At 38.7% G+C, this 17,196-nt stretch overlaps 1 protein-coding gene across 1 annotated transcript in view; it reads right to left on the minus strand.

Moving 5' to 3' along the window:
- LOC133210582 (probable acyl-CoA dehydrogenase 6) overlaps positions 1–17,196 on the minus strand; it is an 82,068-nt gene that overhangs the window by 12,076 nt on the left and 52,796 nt on the right. The window contains 5 exon segments of the mRNA XM_061350079.1: positions 588–761; positions 5,089–5,154; positions 5,157–5,243; positions 10,407–10,472; positions 10,475–10,500. Of these exon segments, the coding sequence (XP_061206063.1) occupies positions 588–761; positions 5,089–5,154; positions 5,157–5,243; positions 10,407–10,472; positions 10,475–10,500 (419 nt within the window).

The raw sequence follows: 17,196 nt of genomic DNA on the forward strand, positions 1-17,196 counted from the left end.
TACCTGGAACATCCAGAATCCATATAATTCAAATAAAAACTCAAATTCATATAAACTCAAAGCCTGAGTTTAGAGTAACAGGAACCCTGTGACAGCTTCAGGGAAAGGAATTTGGTGTTGTACCACTGTTGTCCAAAGTGCACAGAGGGAAAATAGATCCACAAAACAAAGCTCTCATATCCTGTAAGAGACAATTCTTTAGACAGCCACTACGTTAATTTTTAAAAATCCAGGATAAATATCACAGCTTACTGTACTACAATAAAACTCCTATTTCATGCCAGTATTTTGATAGCCTTTGTACTATCTGTAGCAGACATAACATGACGCCATATTTTCTTATCAGCAGAAAAACACCACGAAAAAAGAAACAAGGCAAAAGCAGCCTCTGTGATGCCTCACAAAATATTGTCTATTTCCAGTTTTCCTACAGAAAGGGAAGGTTGTCTGTACCCAGGCTGTGACAGATTTCAAAAACAGACTGTAAGAGGACATTGCAATCTATGAGAAAATGAAAGTCCTGTTACTCATGCAAAGGGTGACCCCTGTGTCCCTGCCCGGCCCCAGCAGCACAAACGATGACTTACCAGTGGCTATTCCCCACAGCCACTCTTCTTGGAACTGCAACATCTGATATGTAAAACCTGTTCCTTCCTCACCGATGAGGTGTTTGCTGGGGACCCTTACACCTTCAAAAGAGATCTGTGCTGTGTCCGGTAACTTCATGCCCAGTATGCCTATCTTTTTAGCAACATGAATGACTGAAGAAAGTATTAGAAAGGCCACAGAAAATAGACGTACTATATACAAGCACAGCATTTTAAGAAAGCGAAGTTTGCAGATGTGAAGGTATGTGCCAAGACTACAGTGAAATCTGCCTTTAGGAAAAACATAACTGTATTCTGGCATTTAAGAGTAAAACAGCCCATGACCTATTTCCAAGATTTTTTTATATTTTATTTAACTAACAAAGAAGAAATTGTAATTGTGAAGGTTGCATTTTTCATTATCTCCAAATAATAATTCTTTACTAGTAGTAATAATCTTACTTCATGCACGTCTCGAATCAATGCAATATTTATTTGCTTGTTTGATTTTTAGTGCACTGTAATGAAATGCTGGAATTCAATTTAGGAGTATTTGCAGATTGCTTACACTGCTGTGGAACAGTAGAGAAATATTTAGTAATGACAAAAACAGAGCTAAGTTTTAAGCTGCAACTAGGGAATTTCTCCTCCTGGAAATCCTGTTCCCTTCCCCTCTTTCATATTTATCCTTCTCTTTCTAGTCTATCCTGATATTTTCTGTGGAAGAGTTTATAATTACACCACACCAATTTGTCCTAATAAAAATTTAGACTCAAATTCCTAACTGCTATAAACAGCCAACAATTCCATATGAACTATAAATTTTGTTGAAACTATGTATTTTATGATGGCTTATAAAATACTGTTTAGTTCACCTAAGTAGTAATAGAAAGGTTCATAATGATCACAGTTCATACCTCTGAGTTTTATCATGGACATGCTTGTGAAGAGGGTTTGCTTCCCCACAGGCCTCCCTACGCAGCACTGACTCTGACCCCACATGCAACAGCCTGCTGGAGATGAACCTGGTTCCTTCAGGTTCAGCCACTTAAGACCTAGTCACATTTGTTTTTTCATAGCCACAAGCTCTTTCTTGCTCTTGTTCAGATGCAAGCATGGCTTCACCACTGTCCCATGAGAGCTTAACAGATACGCACTCATTTATTTTCTTTTGGGTGGCAATTCCCTTGCCTTCAGTTTTCACCTCCTTGTTGCTCTGGGACTAATGAGAATATTCAAGATGGAAGTCAAGAATATTTCAGATGTAAAATAAACTGAGACCAACAACAAGGTTATGAGGGTTTATGCAAAATATGCTGATTACATCTGCCAAGTCAATAATCTTACTACCCACATAAATGGTATTCCAACCAGCTCTGTGTTGACAAGGTATTCTGGTAATATTTTCCTCTTTATTCTATTTCTTTTTCCAATCCTTTACTACTCTCTAACACAGCTCAGGAGGAGTCGGTCACTACACAGCCCACTGTCATCTTTCATGGAGTTTAGTGAACAACTCTTTCTGAACTAATAAAGACATCTCATCTTCTACTAAGAGGAGGCCTTCAGTCATGTGAAAATTCTTCGGTTTTGCAGGCAGAAGTAGTTGGCAATCGTTCCCTTCATATTCACTCACTCTCTGGCTGCATTGAATAAGGCTATGGAAAGTTTCACCTCTCTGCAGAGATTTAAGTACTGACACTATTTCCAAGTGCCATGACTGCTTTCAGAATAATAAGTCCATGCAGACTTCCACACCTTCCACTCAAAATTTTTCTCCACTGGCCAATCCATAAATGGCCTATGTGTTAGGAATACTTGCTTTGATATGTGTTCAACACAGGAAGAAAATCAGGACAGCTCTGTAAAAATTTTTTTACTCTTATCCAGAAATTTGCACCCACTCACGCCAAAAAAACATTTGTGGTTTGTTTCTGTATTAAAATCAGAGCTAAACAAACACACTGAACCATTTACAGACCCAGAGGATTTCTGGAACGCCTCTTCCCACTGGATTACTGCTTGGTTTCTTTGAAAGTCTCAGAGATCATGTCTTTGGTCTACTTCTAGTTGGCTTTCTGCAATCACTGCTCTTTGCCCATATGAAGATGTGCTTACTATCTGCCCAGGCAACTCGTGGAATTTGTCTGTATTAAATAAATAACAAGCAATAACACAGAAATCTCAATCTAGCAAGGCCAAGTGTTTGACAGTCGGCACTCTAATAGAGCCATTTGTACTACTCACACCAGTACCACTGAGATGGATTGCTATATCTCTTCCTGGGCAGCTCTTTCCAGGAGTCTTTGATTTTTCATTTTCTCCCACTCCTCCAGCTTTCTGACAGTCTCTTTTGTTTTCTATGTTCCATTGTGAGAGAAAGGCAGTCACTCCCTCCTGAAACCATTTAGTGCCATTACAAATGGAAACAGGCACATTTTAAATTGCAGCCTGAGAAACATGCTCTTTCCCCTGTCCTGGATGTTCTTCTCTTTATTATCTCACCCTTGCAATCCTCCCTAGTGCCATTTGAGGACCCAGAGGACAAACCACTGCACAAATAGTTGCCAGATTAGGGCTGCAAGTCATTTGTCTATATATATATTACTTACAGACATTCTACAACTTTTTAGATTCTCTTTCATCATATGAGAAATTAAGGTTGGGGTTTTCTTTAAAACATTGTTATTATGAGGACTGTTCACCTAATTTGGATATCTACCAAAACCACACTGCCATTCTCCAAATTCCTTTTATGAGAAATGTATTCAGCAGTGTCCGTCAAATCTAGGCCATGATTTACTTCACACAGAATACACACTGTATATACATGAAGCAAATCCTGCTTCATATCTCCAATAAACTACCAGCTGTTGAAGTAAGTAATTCACTTTCAGACCTGGAACTTCTTTTTCTATCATCACATGATATAAGTATGAAACAGTTAATATTTCTGGGGGCAAACACTGGACTAGTCTCCCATGGCCTTCCAGCTGCTAGCAATGAGTTAACGCTGTGCCACGGATCCCTTCCTTACTGCAGCATATAGGCTGGTGACTTCAGCAGTTAAGTCAGACATAACACACTCGTTCTTCACTGCACGCAGTCTTGAGCTTTGACACACATACATCTACAGACACTTGGTAGTGCATCATTCGGTGATGTTCTCCAGACACTTCCCGTACAGTCCTGATCTGCTGCCCTCCAAGGAGCACCAATCTTTGGCAGACAGACATCCTTAGGATGTATCAGAATAGCCAGGACTTCCTCCTCACATCTGTATCAAATAGCAGCCTTTTTCACCCTTTCCCCCTTTATCTTCCTGAAAAATCTCCTTTCTGATATGACCCACCCAGAATCAACTATCTTAATATTTCATTTTGAAAGGTCATCAGTCTTGGTACAGCGACTCTTTTGGAAGCCAGTATCTGTATCACACAGAAAAAGGAAAGTTTATATACTTTAAGGAGTGCAATTTTTGTTTCTGGGAAGACTTCTACGGTTCTGCAGATCAGCTTTGGGAGACTCAGGCGATTTTTCGACTCATTTACTGCAATAAAGAAGATCTATGTGGCTGTGTGACCTAACAACACCCCCCATCCCCAAACCCCCCAAGCTATAATGACTCACACGTCTTTTTGCAATAAGCAAAATAGCTGAAAGCCTCCAAGTTGATTTCTGTATATTTGATCTGCCTCTAACAATGGGTTGGCTGCTTTGTTTTTGGAAAACTGATCTCTAAACTCTTTACCCTTTTATTTTCGCGTACTTGAGAATGACTTTCAATATTTTCTGAACAAGAAAGCAAGCTTAAAAATACTTCTCTATTCACTGACAAAAGCAGCATGCAGTCTGTTCACCAGTCCTCACACAAACCAGGACAGTGTTTAACACTATTTTAAAAAGTAGTTTAAAAAAATTTTACAAAGAGTTCATGTGCAAAGGTCTATGTAAATGATGTTATTTAGTTTTGCAGATTGTTTGCATCTTCTTTCTGCCTTTTGGGACAGAAAACAAAGATACAAATTTTTGTGGAACCTCTCCAAAACTAAACGGCACTGAGTGTTATAACCTTCAAAAACAAACAATAAAAACCCTTGGCTTTTTAATGATTTCTTTGAGGCACAAATTTTGTCTTTGGCATTGATTTGTATATTCATTCTCACAGAAGGTTATGAAATCTTCCCATGCAAATGTATCTGAACAGCTTTCATAAGCTTATTTTTGGCAAAAAGGACTCTCCTTATAAAATGATTTGGGAGTCACAAGTTGAAGTCTGCAAAATGCTTAATTTCCTTCTCATTTTCTCATGTCCCCTACTCTTTTTTGGAATTGTGCAAATGCATTTCAGGACCAACTTTGTAGGACAGTGAAGCACCTAATTTAGAAGAGCATTTATGGGTGCAGTCCTTGCTGTTAAACACCTTTCCTTCTTACCCTGGTGCATATTTAAAAACACCAATGAAATCAAATTAGGAGAGAAAAAGTTTTGTGTTATTACCAGGTAGATTCATTGGCAGACATAGGAGAGATTTATTTTGATGGGCAGGCCCTCCACTGGTGTTTGCCAGTCCGCTTGGCATCCCGACATAGTCCACATCTTACCACCATTTATGATGTATTCATCCCCTTTTTTTACAGCTGTTATCTTGATGTCTATTTCAAAACACAGGAAAGGAAGGGTTACTCTTGTGAAGGAAGGGTAAGCTGGTCCCTGTACAACTGGCAGAGTCACTGCTTTTCTTTCAGAAAGACAACTAATATTTTGTTCTCCCTTCTTACCCCCCAGGTCCTGTAACCCTACCAGGCTGCACAAGGCTTGGGCAACTCTTGGAAGGCACACGAGAGAAACGAGACCACTTCTTGCACCCTCTTTTAAGTGAAATCTTCATACCTGCTGATGAAAGCAAAAAATTTTCCCTAGGTATATTTGGTAGTCAGAAACATGGGCCAGAAATACTTGAATCTGAGGTGATGTATTATGCATTTCTGTAACTGTGCATGTTAGTCACTGAGCAGGTCATTAATTTCGAGGTCCTGACTTAAACAAACATATGCCTCACTATTAGTGTATGCATAAAGATGTATGTACACACATTTCCTGAATGTTCTTGGTCAGAATGGTGTAATAAATTCAAAGCTAGTAAACTTTCAAAAAGCCAAGTCTAAATGCTAAGATAAAGGAGTTCCAGACGCCTGCTATTTATACCCCCTGGCAAAAAACAATCTTTTCATCCGTGAGTGTTCACATCATGCTGCAAGCAGCCCTAGCTGCAATAGACAGCCAGAGTGAATCACTGGTTATTATTTACACACTAGCAGAATCTCCAGAGGTCTGGATTTTTTCCTCTGCAATTGAACTTCTTCAACTAAAACCCGAACTGAGGAACACTCTCCAACAGATATCTAGCTATAGGTAGGTGATGGTATAACAGAACTCTATCAAAGCCCTGGTAGCACCTGTCAATCTAGTAAGTCTGTGAAGTCCATAAGAGTCCACCTACTGAGGGAGGCAGTAAACTTGAGGGGTAAGAGTCAAGACACTGAGTGGGGAGGCACATTTAGGTGAGCTGTCTATACCTTTATACACACCCACCTCAACCTGCACATGAACCTTCTTCCCAAAGGCTCTAATTATAAACCAAAGCAAAACCAAGTATCTGATCTTCATTTATGCCAAAATCAGAATGATTTACAAAATAAACCAGGACTGAGGTCAGCATGGCTTAAGTCTTGTTAATGAAAGAATTGGGGGAAAATAATGGGAGAAAACTGCATAAAATATAAGCTAAGGGAATATCGGATATAGCTATAGCTAAAGGAATTTACAAGCAGATATGGATGAACAGAAAGGGAAACAAATAGTGCAAACGTGGATAAAACCAGTAGGCATATAGCTATTTTGTCAATGAATGACAAATCTGTCCAAGGAACTTGATACAAAATCTGTATAATAATTGGAGGCCAACAAACTCAAGGAGCCTAAAGTACTGATAAAAGCTCATAATATATGGACACAGACACTAGACAATCATACACACAGGGACTAAATAATAAAAGAAGGACACACAAGAGCTGGGATAAGAAATATGACAACACTATATTGATGCAGCATAGAAAAGATGGAAGCATTCACAGTGATTTACATCATGCATCCCTTTGTTGTGGAACAGCTACTGAAGAGATTAGATAGAGGTTCCATGGAAGGTCTGCAGAGGAACAATGAGCACTGTGATGTTATCACAAATGTAAGCAGTTCTTGCAAGCAATGGCGTCACAGGGGACTAACCACCCAAACACAGATTAAAGAACAAATGCCTTACTAATGGAAACATTCAAGTACTCCCAAATGTGATGGCTGACAGTTTGCTTCAAACACTTGGAAAATGACTATTTATAATCAACTTATGAAGAGTTATTTCTCTTTAATTAGAAGAAAGATCAAGCTAGTAAGTAAATTTTATGTTTAAAATACAGCAGGCTCTGAAAACTTACGTAACAATTTACCAAAGCCAAGTGGACTGAGTCTCAGGGATTTGGCTCAGAATATAATTTGGAATATTCCCAGCTAGAGGACAGCTCTGGGGAAAGGCTACTTCAGTGGGTGCTCCATAACTCATTCTTGGCAGCCCATATCACTGCCCCTGTAGGGACTATATAACTAAACAACTTACAGAGCATGCTGTGTGGGCTCTTTCCAAGAAAGCCCACCACCAAAAGGCTTTTGATACAGCTAGTGCTATCTGTAAGCAACCAGAGCTGCTCACTTCACCATTCAAGTCATAACATATTTGAATCTTGAGTTTTCTTCTGCACTGTGCTCTTGAGTCCAGCCATGCATCTAAATAGATTTGACTTCACCTTTTAAGGTCAACATTACGATCAAAGATAGGCAACACATATCCTTCAAGGGAACAAAACAAACAAAAAAAAAAAAAAAAGGAAGAACAGATATCTGGGATTTACATCATCAGCACAGGAAACAAAACCCCAAAACTTTCATAAAATAGCTTTGAGTCTAACTGGGTGAATAATCACTTTAAAAAACAGTAGATGACCTACCGGAAAGGAAAGAGATTAATCATCAAAGTAAGCTACAGTTTGGAGGTCAGAAGGTAAGAACTGCCACAGGTCAAAATAAATTAAGTCTTGCAGATGAAAACCAACAAAATCAAGTAAGATTTAGGTGGCAAACAGAAACGTTCCAGCCACAGAAATAGAGAATTCGAAAAAAAAACAAGGCATATAGAGAATGCCTCAAAACTAAAGAAATATTTCACACGAGATTACAAAGGGATTCACAATGCAGCTGACAAAGCAAGACATCTACAGGAAAGATTATACAGAAATTAAAATTAGTGAAAACAGAGGTTGTTGGTTTTGGCAGTCTACACAGCCTCAGAATAGATTTGGAAAGAAAAGAGAATTCAATTTACCAGTGGTCTCTTATTTAAAACCAATCTGATTTGTTTGTTATGAAAATAGATTTTTCTAGAGAAAGGAGAATGGAAAAAATCCTATTGGACTCAAGCAAACTAAAATTGATGCTACTAGGTAACTATGAGTTAAAATTTCGAAAATATAAGAATTAGGACAAAAGTGGAAATGTGGACAAGGAATTTGGCAAAGGGGAAATTGCATCAGGTTGCATTAAAAGAGGAAGTGCTGATATGCAGGGAGGTTATTATTGGAGATCTTCTTCTGATATCAGCCTTTGGACAAAACCTATTGAATATTTCCATTAATGATCTTTAAAAGAAGAAAAAGAATACGTTAATGAAATTTGTTGGTGACACAAACTTGAGAGACATCACCAACACAGACAACCGAGGTATCTCCCAGCAAGAAAAGAATCATCTTGAGTTTTCAAATTCAGGATAGAAAGTACAAGTAACTAGGCACAAAGTAATAAGAATGATTGCTGTATCTTACAATGTTTCAATAGCAAACCAATGATGAAGATGATCTGCGTGGTTAATCACAAGATTCACAAGCCAGCAAACTTGGGTAACATTACGTATTAGAGGGTAATATTTCTATCAGGGTTAGAGAAGTATTTGTGCCAGTATAGACAGTATGTGCAATTTTAGTTTTCCAAGCTTAAAAAGAATTACCTAAACCCAGAAAGACAGAAAGACTGGATTCCACAGAGACAAAAAGGGGCAAGGCATCTATGCTGAAGAGGTGGACATAGTCAAGGTTACTTGGGGTAGATGCCCAGAAAATGTAGCTTGAAGAAAGAGAAGGCATCTTTCATTATGTGCTCTTGTATATTCTCCACAGACTAGCAAAACATTATATAAATTGTGGAATAGTAGAGAGATGAGACAAAATCATTAGAACTGACACAAATGTGTATGCTTTGTGGTGCCAAGAATCCTGAAGTTAAAAAGAGACATTTTCTATACTAACTGATCTGCTTCTCAAATCATCTCTGTGCTAGTTTTGTTGTACATGGTCAATACTATGTACAATATACAACTACATTTGAATGCAGACAGTTGCTCCTTCAAATTGACTTGAAATTTATATTAGACTAATATAGAGTCCTTTTCGTTCTGTTGAAATTTTAATAAATTAATTCCAAGGCACCTTTCACTTCTCATGTAGGTGAACACTTCTTTTTCTTCTGTGTTCTTATCACCTTCAATAATTTATGAACAAAATCAATCAACTAGAAAGGAAAATGGCAATGGATCATTCAGGAAGATTTAGTCCCATTATTTCTCTATCCCCATTAACTCTCTTGAAAACTACCTGCTGCACCCTTGCCCTAACACTGAATAACTGTCTGTCTTGAGAAAACAGCTTGAGTTTGGTCAAAGAGATAGACATAGGACTCTGCCAATCAAAAACTTCAGCCAACTTGGTGATTTTGTCTGCAAGAACACGTCTCAGCAGTTTGTAAGAGCAAAATGTGTTCAACTTAGCCATCCTGTGTCCAACAACAAAACCTCTAAAAGTGGTTTCTCATTGTTCCCTTGTCCTTGAAGTCCATGCTTCACAGTCAGATGAGACATCTTTCACTTTTTTCTACAATATCTCTTAATTTAATTGTTCAAATTATCTACTGCCTCAGGCACTTCAGAATTATAGTTTCATTTATCAGTGTTTTTAAACATATTCTTCCACTAAACCAGAAAAATAGTTGCATGCAAAGTAACTAAATCACAAAGATAATAGATTTGACGTAGCAAATTCTTCATTAGCTCTAAACAAAACAATCACCAGTTCAGAGACATTTTTGTTGCACAGGAATGACAGAAGTGGCTGAGGTGAGGTAAGAACGAGCAGGAGGAACCCATTCTGAAAGTAATGCCATCGTTTTCGGAATGGACTAGCTCTGTAATGGACAGATCTGTTTTAAGGAAGTGCAAGTTTTAGTACAGTTGAACAGGCTACACCCCTATCATACATCTGCAGATTTGCACAACTGATGGTGGCTGCGCAACTACAGAAGTTGCTGGAGTGCTACCTGCCAGTGGTAAGCTTGGACAGAACAGAGAGACATCAGCAGCAGGGCAAACACTAGGATAAATCCAGGGCCAGCATGTCAGCTGCATATTAATCTGTTCTGCTTAGCCTATACAGTGTTACAGATATCAATTCATTGACAGATACATTCAATTTCACTGCTTTTGGATGCATCAGAGGCATGTGTTACTGCTCCTAGAATATTACTTTTTGCTCTCACCACACTGGTCTTTCCTTCCTTTGTATTTCTTACAGGCAGTGCCAAATGGAAGAGTCAGGGAAACCAGATTCCTCCCATTAAAATACCAGGCTGTCTAAAATTGGCAATTTGCTAGGTTAACTTACTTGTGACATCTGACCCGGCTTCACTGATTCCCATGCAAACCACAAAATCTCCAGCTACAGCTGGTCCTGTTTTTTCAACTCATCAGAACCAAACCTGCAAAAACATAATGAAAATGATAGGCTATTGGATGGTTTTGAAGGTAAACTTTGTTTACAAGTTAGTTACAAATTTTGTTCTACCCACACAGTGACCGATTTTCCTATGACTAGGTAAAACCTGTCCCAGAGCCAAAGACAGAATAGATACCCCCAAAGTTGTGATTCAGAGCCTTCACCGTAAGTCCAGCCACAATAATTTTAAACGAGGTTTTTAAGTATTCAGGCATCCTACTCCCACAGAAATGTGTGGTCTAGATGCCCCAAATCTCATATTTGACTTGTCTTGAGAGCTATCAGATCTAAATAAACATAGTCCCTGGGGTTTCCCCTCAATGCTGTTGCTTCAGTCTGCAGTCAGCCAGGATGGAGGACCTGCTCTCTGCCTACCTCCTGACTTTTGCACCAGCTCTTTGCCATGTTTTAGTGGTGACTGAAAAGTTATGACATGTGATGGCCACCCCCTGCAAATAGCTGTATTTACACTATTAATATTCCACATATGAACTTAAATCACACAATGAAAACCATCAATGCTTCTTCTTATAGGTTTAGTTCTGCACAAAAATAGAAAGTGAAACAGCAAACTGCTGATTGTATTTTAACACAAAAAAACACTTGACCATATTTCAACTCAGTTAAGAGGCATTCTATTTTTTCAGCATTTCACTGCTTTCATCCATTCAAAACACAGTCTGTCTCATTTCACGTTTTATTTTGTCCTAATGAACATTCATTGATTTGGTCTTGCCGCACAAGTGGTGAGCCTGTGATCTAGTTCTTGAACCTCTCTCATGCTAGATTTAAGACATGAGATGTCTCTTCAGTGACCAGAAATCCATGAAAGTCAAGTTCCTCCTCAGCCTCCTCTTCAGTGTGAGGCTTCTCACATCAACATCTTAACTCATCTCTTCAGGCTCTTTGGCTGCCTAAACAGGCTGCAGTTACCTGGGCCCTTCTTTTAAAACACTACTTCCAAAGAAGCAATGCCATTTTAACTAAGACTTTGTCCTTTCTCCTCTGCTCCAACCCTGACACAAAACAGTCAAAGGTCACGGGATAGTCAGAGAACAGACTGGTAGCTGGCAGACACTTTCAGCTTGTGCACACAAGGAGCTCAATTCCTAGTCCTGTCCGGGCTGATAATTACTGCAGCAACCCCAAATACAAGCAGCAAACTTTGAGTGTTTACTCCTTCCTCCAGCATACTGGGACAAAGACCCCTCATCTGTTACACAGTGTTTTTCACATGTTTTTTTCTTTCCCTTGGGACATGATGAAGTACAGCCAGCTGAACATTAATTAGACTAAAAACTCCAAACAACATAAAAAAATCAGATTATGCAAGGAGCTAGCAGGAATTTCTGGCAATGCTTTCTGATGCTTAAAACTTTGCCAACCTTTAGTTATTTCAGCAGAGGATTTCCATGACAAGAACTTTTCTCAGAATAATATTTTGGTTTGGTATCTTTCTTTGTTTGGTTTAAGTTCCAGAAAACAATTCAGCTCTTCCCAAAAATGAGGCTACAGAACATGATCTTTCGCAATTAAAAAAAGAGTTTGGCAACATTATCTTCAGAAGATCATGCATCTCTATGCCTTGCAGGAAGAACATGCAGCTCAGCAAGCAGCTAGATATTGTGTTAGAAACATGTTGTTTCTGTGAAATTCTACCCATCTTAAATGCATCCCAGAAAAAAATCTCAGGTTTGCACAAATACCCACTTCTTTCCAGTTTAACAGCCTCAGAATTAGAAAACTGTTTGCAATGAAATCATGCTCTGGCTCAGGACAGAACAGACTAGGTCTGCTTTCTGGGCAGGGGCTACGCCCTAAAGCAGAGTTTCCCATGTGATTAACTGTGCAGCTTTAGCACTGCTTTAAAATGTACTTTCATGCATGCGTGTATGTATGCACACGTCTACAGTCTACAGCTCCTTTTTGATGCTGAGTAATCCAGAAATCCAAGTGTGAGATTCTGATACAGTACAAGTTGCACGGAAGTGGTCCACCCTTTCTTGCTCCACACCTTATAAGTGACATTGATGGAATGTCATGAATACAAACATAAAAATGACAGTGGTATACAATGATGTCAATGGTGGGTAAAAGGAAAATAAAACCATGGCAAAATACAGATGTAAGAACACTCCCTTGATCTACGTAGTTCTGTTTATGTGCTCTGACAATCAGAAATTTGAACTTACCTTTCTGTATTTCAGATACACATATACAAATCTGGTTTCTGACAGGTTAGATTGCTACATTGAGTGACAATGCCTATTTCACATCACTATTCTGACTCAATTGGACTGATAATCACCTTGGTAGAACCACAGACATTACTCACTTTTGTTTCTTCTGCTTCTGGGGAATAAAGCTGAGTCGAAGTGAAATAATTAAATTAATAATCAAAATTCTGAGTAAAACTGGCATATTTTCTGTAGTATGATACACTATTAAGTGCAAATTGAAATTCTGACTCTGAACAGCTGCAGGCAGTTCTAACATGGTTATCAGCATTTCATCAACTCAAGCTTTCTTGCACTGGAGCTCACACATTCAAGCACTATTCACCAGCAACATAAGGGGTGGGGGCGCAGAGAGAAGTTTTTAGATTATCTACGCACTATTCTACAGTATCTCAAAGATGACACAATTGTTTACTCGTGGACTTCCTAGGAATATAGAGATTTCCTTTAAGCAAGGAGAAGTTAACTTTGACCTACAGACACTTCTTAAGTTCTAGCAACAGGTGAATTTCTCTCTGTTCCACTCCTAGACTCAAACTATTAATAAAGCAATAGCCACATGCCATGCTTTTGCTGCACTGTAGTACTGCACAGGCATCCTACCATCTGATGTCCAGGTCCAGCTTAGCAGTACTCCTTGGATCTTCAAGATACAAGAAAAAAGGAAAGACAAACAAACACCCCCCCGCCCCCCAAAAACCCCAACTAAATATAAAACCCCCACTTCCAAACAACAAAAAACCCCAAAACAACAACAACAAAAAGAAAAATCACAAAAACAAAACAAAAGGGAAGAGACGCTCTTTAAAGGCACAGAAAGGGTTAGAAATGCATGGTGAATAGCAGTGAGCACCCTTGAGCAGCATGGGAGCCTCATTAAGTTCAGTAATTTACATAACCTGGATTTAAAAGAACCCACACTGCTGTCAGCTTTCTCTCCTCAAGTTCCTATTTCAGTTAAGAAGATATAAAAGCTTAAAAAAAATGCATCTAGAAAACTTATTTACTTTCTGTGAAAGACAGCATAAGAAAAACTTTCTGACTCCCAGTTTTTATCAAGCCTTTAAGCTTCAGTTATTTGAAGATTTTATGAAATAAATTGCTCAGTTTGAGCTATTGCTACGTTCTGCAAAGAATACAGATGAGGAGCCTGTATGAGACTACCTGATAGGTATGGCTACCTAATGCAGATGCGACTGCCTGAAGGGTTTTGGTTAAGAATTATTATGTCAATATTCTATTTATTTAGAGATGCATTATGCACTAAAATGCAGGTGTTATAGAAGAAGAGTCATATTAAAGATTACCCTCTTGAAATCATGCAGTTTCTAAGAGCTACTCACGTGGTTCGTGTCCCGCTGCTACCACACCAGTTCTCAAGGCTGCCCACCAGACAACCTATCACTGTCACATGGCCAGGCTGTCACCAGGAGCTGGAAAAACCTCAAAGGTATAGGAACAGCAGGAAGATGCTTCAAGGAAAGCTAGTTCAGAAGCAGCTGCTTGACTTCATATTGTTCTGAAACCAGGTTAGACCCTCACAGGTATTCAGAACCATAAAGCAGCAAACTGGCCATGGCTGCAACATAACTAGCCATCATGGCAGTAATGCTTAATGAATGTTGAAAGCTGCACCTGCACCAGGTCTCTGCTCTAGCCTACCTTATGTGCACTACACAAATTAAATACTAAATGTAAGAATGAGACAGATCAGTGTATCTGTTATTGAAGAACCAGAAAACCAAGCCTCCCTTACACTATGGTAGTGGGAAAGCTGCTTGGCTCTGGAATGGCATCCCATTTTCACCCTTTTCCCAGCTGATCAAGTGGATGATGCTCCTTTTCAAACCTGCCATTCTGATTGTCAGCTGCACTTCTCTCCTTTACAGCAAACAGGAAAAGAGACAGTAAAACTAAATTTGATATTTACTCAGTTATGCTGCTGTTAGGAGAAAGAATCAGTGATGAGTCCGCTGATGAAATAGAAAAGCACTCTCTTACCACTAAAGGATCATCATTCTTATTTATTTCCTATAAATAATAGGAGGAAAAAAAAGAAAAGTTTACTGCCTACTGCTGAGATAAAGGAGCACTACACTGATCTGGTATCACTATGTGTCACCTTGTAGGTTTATTTACAAGCCCAGTGAAATGTATCTCATTCACTGTCTTAGCTGAGAGCTGCTTTCTCCACTCCACTTGCAAGCATGAAAGCAAGTGTTATATCTGAATGCATTTGAAAGATCTGAAAAAGAGTTATATTCAGAACCAGGTACATCAAAGATCAGATCACTTCTGACAAAACATTTTTCATTTAGTTTAGAAAGTGCTATTGCTTTACTTAGAAGAATCAGGGAAGGGAAGAGGGAAGGGAAAATGAAGCAGTCTGGGCGTCTTCAAGTGAAACAAAACTATTTTCTCCTCTATTTGTCTGCACAAGAGAAATGTTTCTAAATCAAAATCTGCAGGGTTTCTTCTCAATATGGTCACAGATATAACTTCCTGAAGATTGTAAAAAAAAAAATAAAATCATAATGAATGAACTAAAAAGGGGCAGGTTCAGTGAAGAGGCAGACACAGGTAACATTTTCAAAATGTATTATTTATATAATTAAAACCGTTACTATAATCTCCTTCCCATTTAAGTGAGTATCTCAAAGACCTTCACAAACTAAGCCTTGCAATAGCTTGCCATTGAAGTGAGAAGGAAGTTGCAGAAACAGCATCAGAAGGCACCCTGACTCTTGATCTTTTAAGACTTTATTTCTCCAAAGTATTAAAATTTTAAAAGCTGTGTGCATCTGCATATGTGTATCCATCTGTTCAAACTACTGTGCTGTCTATATATCTACCTAAGGGAACATCTCTAACTTATAGCAGCATGTGATACTTTATGACGTATCACATTCACCGAGTTGGTTTGCAGGTACACTGATAAATGCCTGATGAATGCAGAATAAAACCCAAAGGTACAAAAGCCAACAACAGGCTCCAGACTTCCTTTTTGAAGTTGTTTTACGGGATGATGGTTGATTCCCATATTATTGTTTACTTTGTGCATCATGCATGATGCATCATGTGTAACGATGTATAGTTAAATTGTGAAATTTGGATTATCTCTTTGAACATGTTTAGGATCACCACAGAACACAGATACGTTTAAAGAAGCCATCCAGTTTGTGCATGCAATTTGAATCCATGACCCAGGGCAAGCAGTTAGCCCTCTCACTATATGGCATGAAGTAAAGCTGCACCCATGCAAAATTTCCTGCAACAACCACCTTTTCCCTTTTTGTTATGAAGTTTCATTTTTCCACCTTATGAGTGGTAAACTGCACTGTATAACTAATCAGTGGAATTGACATAACAGTGAAGGAAAAGTTCATTAATACAGATGCAAATTCAATTACAGATGTCATCATGTTGAAAACATTTTCACATTTACTTTCCAAGAACATCCCCTTTAGGATTTTACTAGCACAGATGTACGTAGTTTCATTGTTTTACTACAGCAGAACCGAGTAAATAGAAGGCAAAGAAAAAATGTAATGGAAAAAAATCCTGTTTTCCTTTGCCCACAGATTTTTTTAAACTCCTGGGAATGAAAGGCTATCACAGGGACAAAGTATGGTTCTCTGAAGTCTTTTAAAATGGTACTTTTATTCCCAGTTGAATACAGTTGAAACAGACATACCGAACTCCATGCTTTCAGCAAGTTTTTGGTGTACTACACAAAGGAGAAGAAACTATTGGAAAGATTTCCCATGGTTGAGACCTCCAAAGAACTCAGCAGGATAAATGGATATGAAGGAAACAGAGCCTAAGTTCCAGACCATACAGTGGACAGGACCACCAACAAACAACCCAGCCCTAAAATGCTCTTCTGTGCAAAAATTTCCCTCATGTGTATGCTTTGTGCAGAGAAATTCCTGACTCCATCATCATTATTTGAATTTAATCACCACCCTAACCTTCCAGAATTTTGGGTGTATCCATATACCAGGGGCAAACTGCTGCAGCAGCCTGTCGCTTCCCTCTAGTTCCACAAACTGCTGTTTTGATGCAGAATGTTTGCGAAACTACTACATGAAGAAAAAATAGATAACTGCCACTTTTACTGAGGGAGGAAAAAGCTCCAATAAAACAAATTCAGGAAGTGCAGGAGCCTGAATGAAAGCAAGAGATGAAAGGGGAACACTGACACTAGCAAATGAGAAAAAGCAAAATGAGTGATTGCCTGGAATGGGCCTATTTAAGAAGCATGATACATATGCTTTAGGACTCACACCAACATTGACCATTACTACTTTACTTACAGCAAGTAAATTATAAAATAGAATTAGACTGAACCTAATCATTATAACTAAGTACATTCTTAGTATGACTGCAGTGGGATCTCTGGCTAAGAAAGAACACAAACATTGTGTTTGTGTTCTGGAACT

This window comes from Neopsephotus bourkii, unplaced genomic scaffold (genome assembly GCF_033783945.1).
Source record: "Neopsephotus bourkii isolate Nb327-2 ecotype Australia unplaced genomic scaffold, CSIRO-AGI_Nbou_v1 NB_479, whole genome shotgun sequence".
NCBI lineage: Eukaryota > Metazoa > Chordata > Aves > Psittaciformes > Psittacidae > Neopsephotus > Neopsephotus bourkii.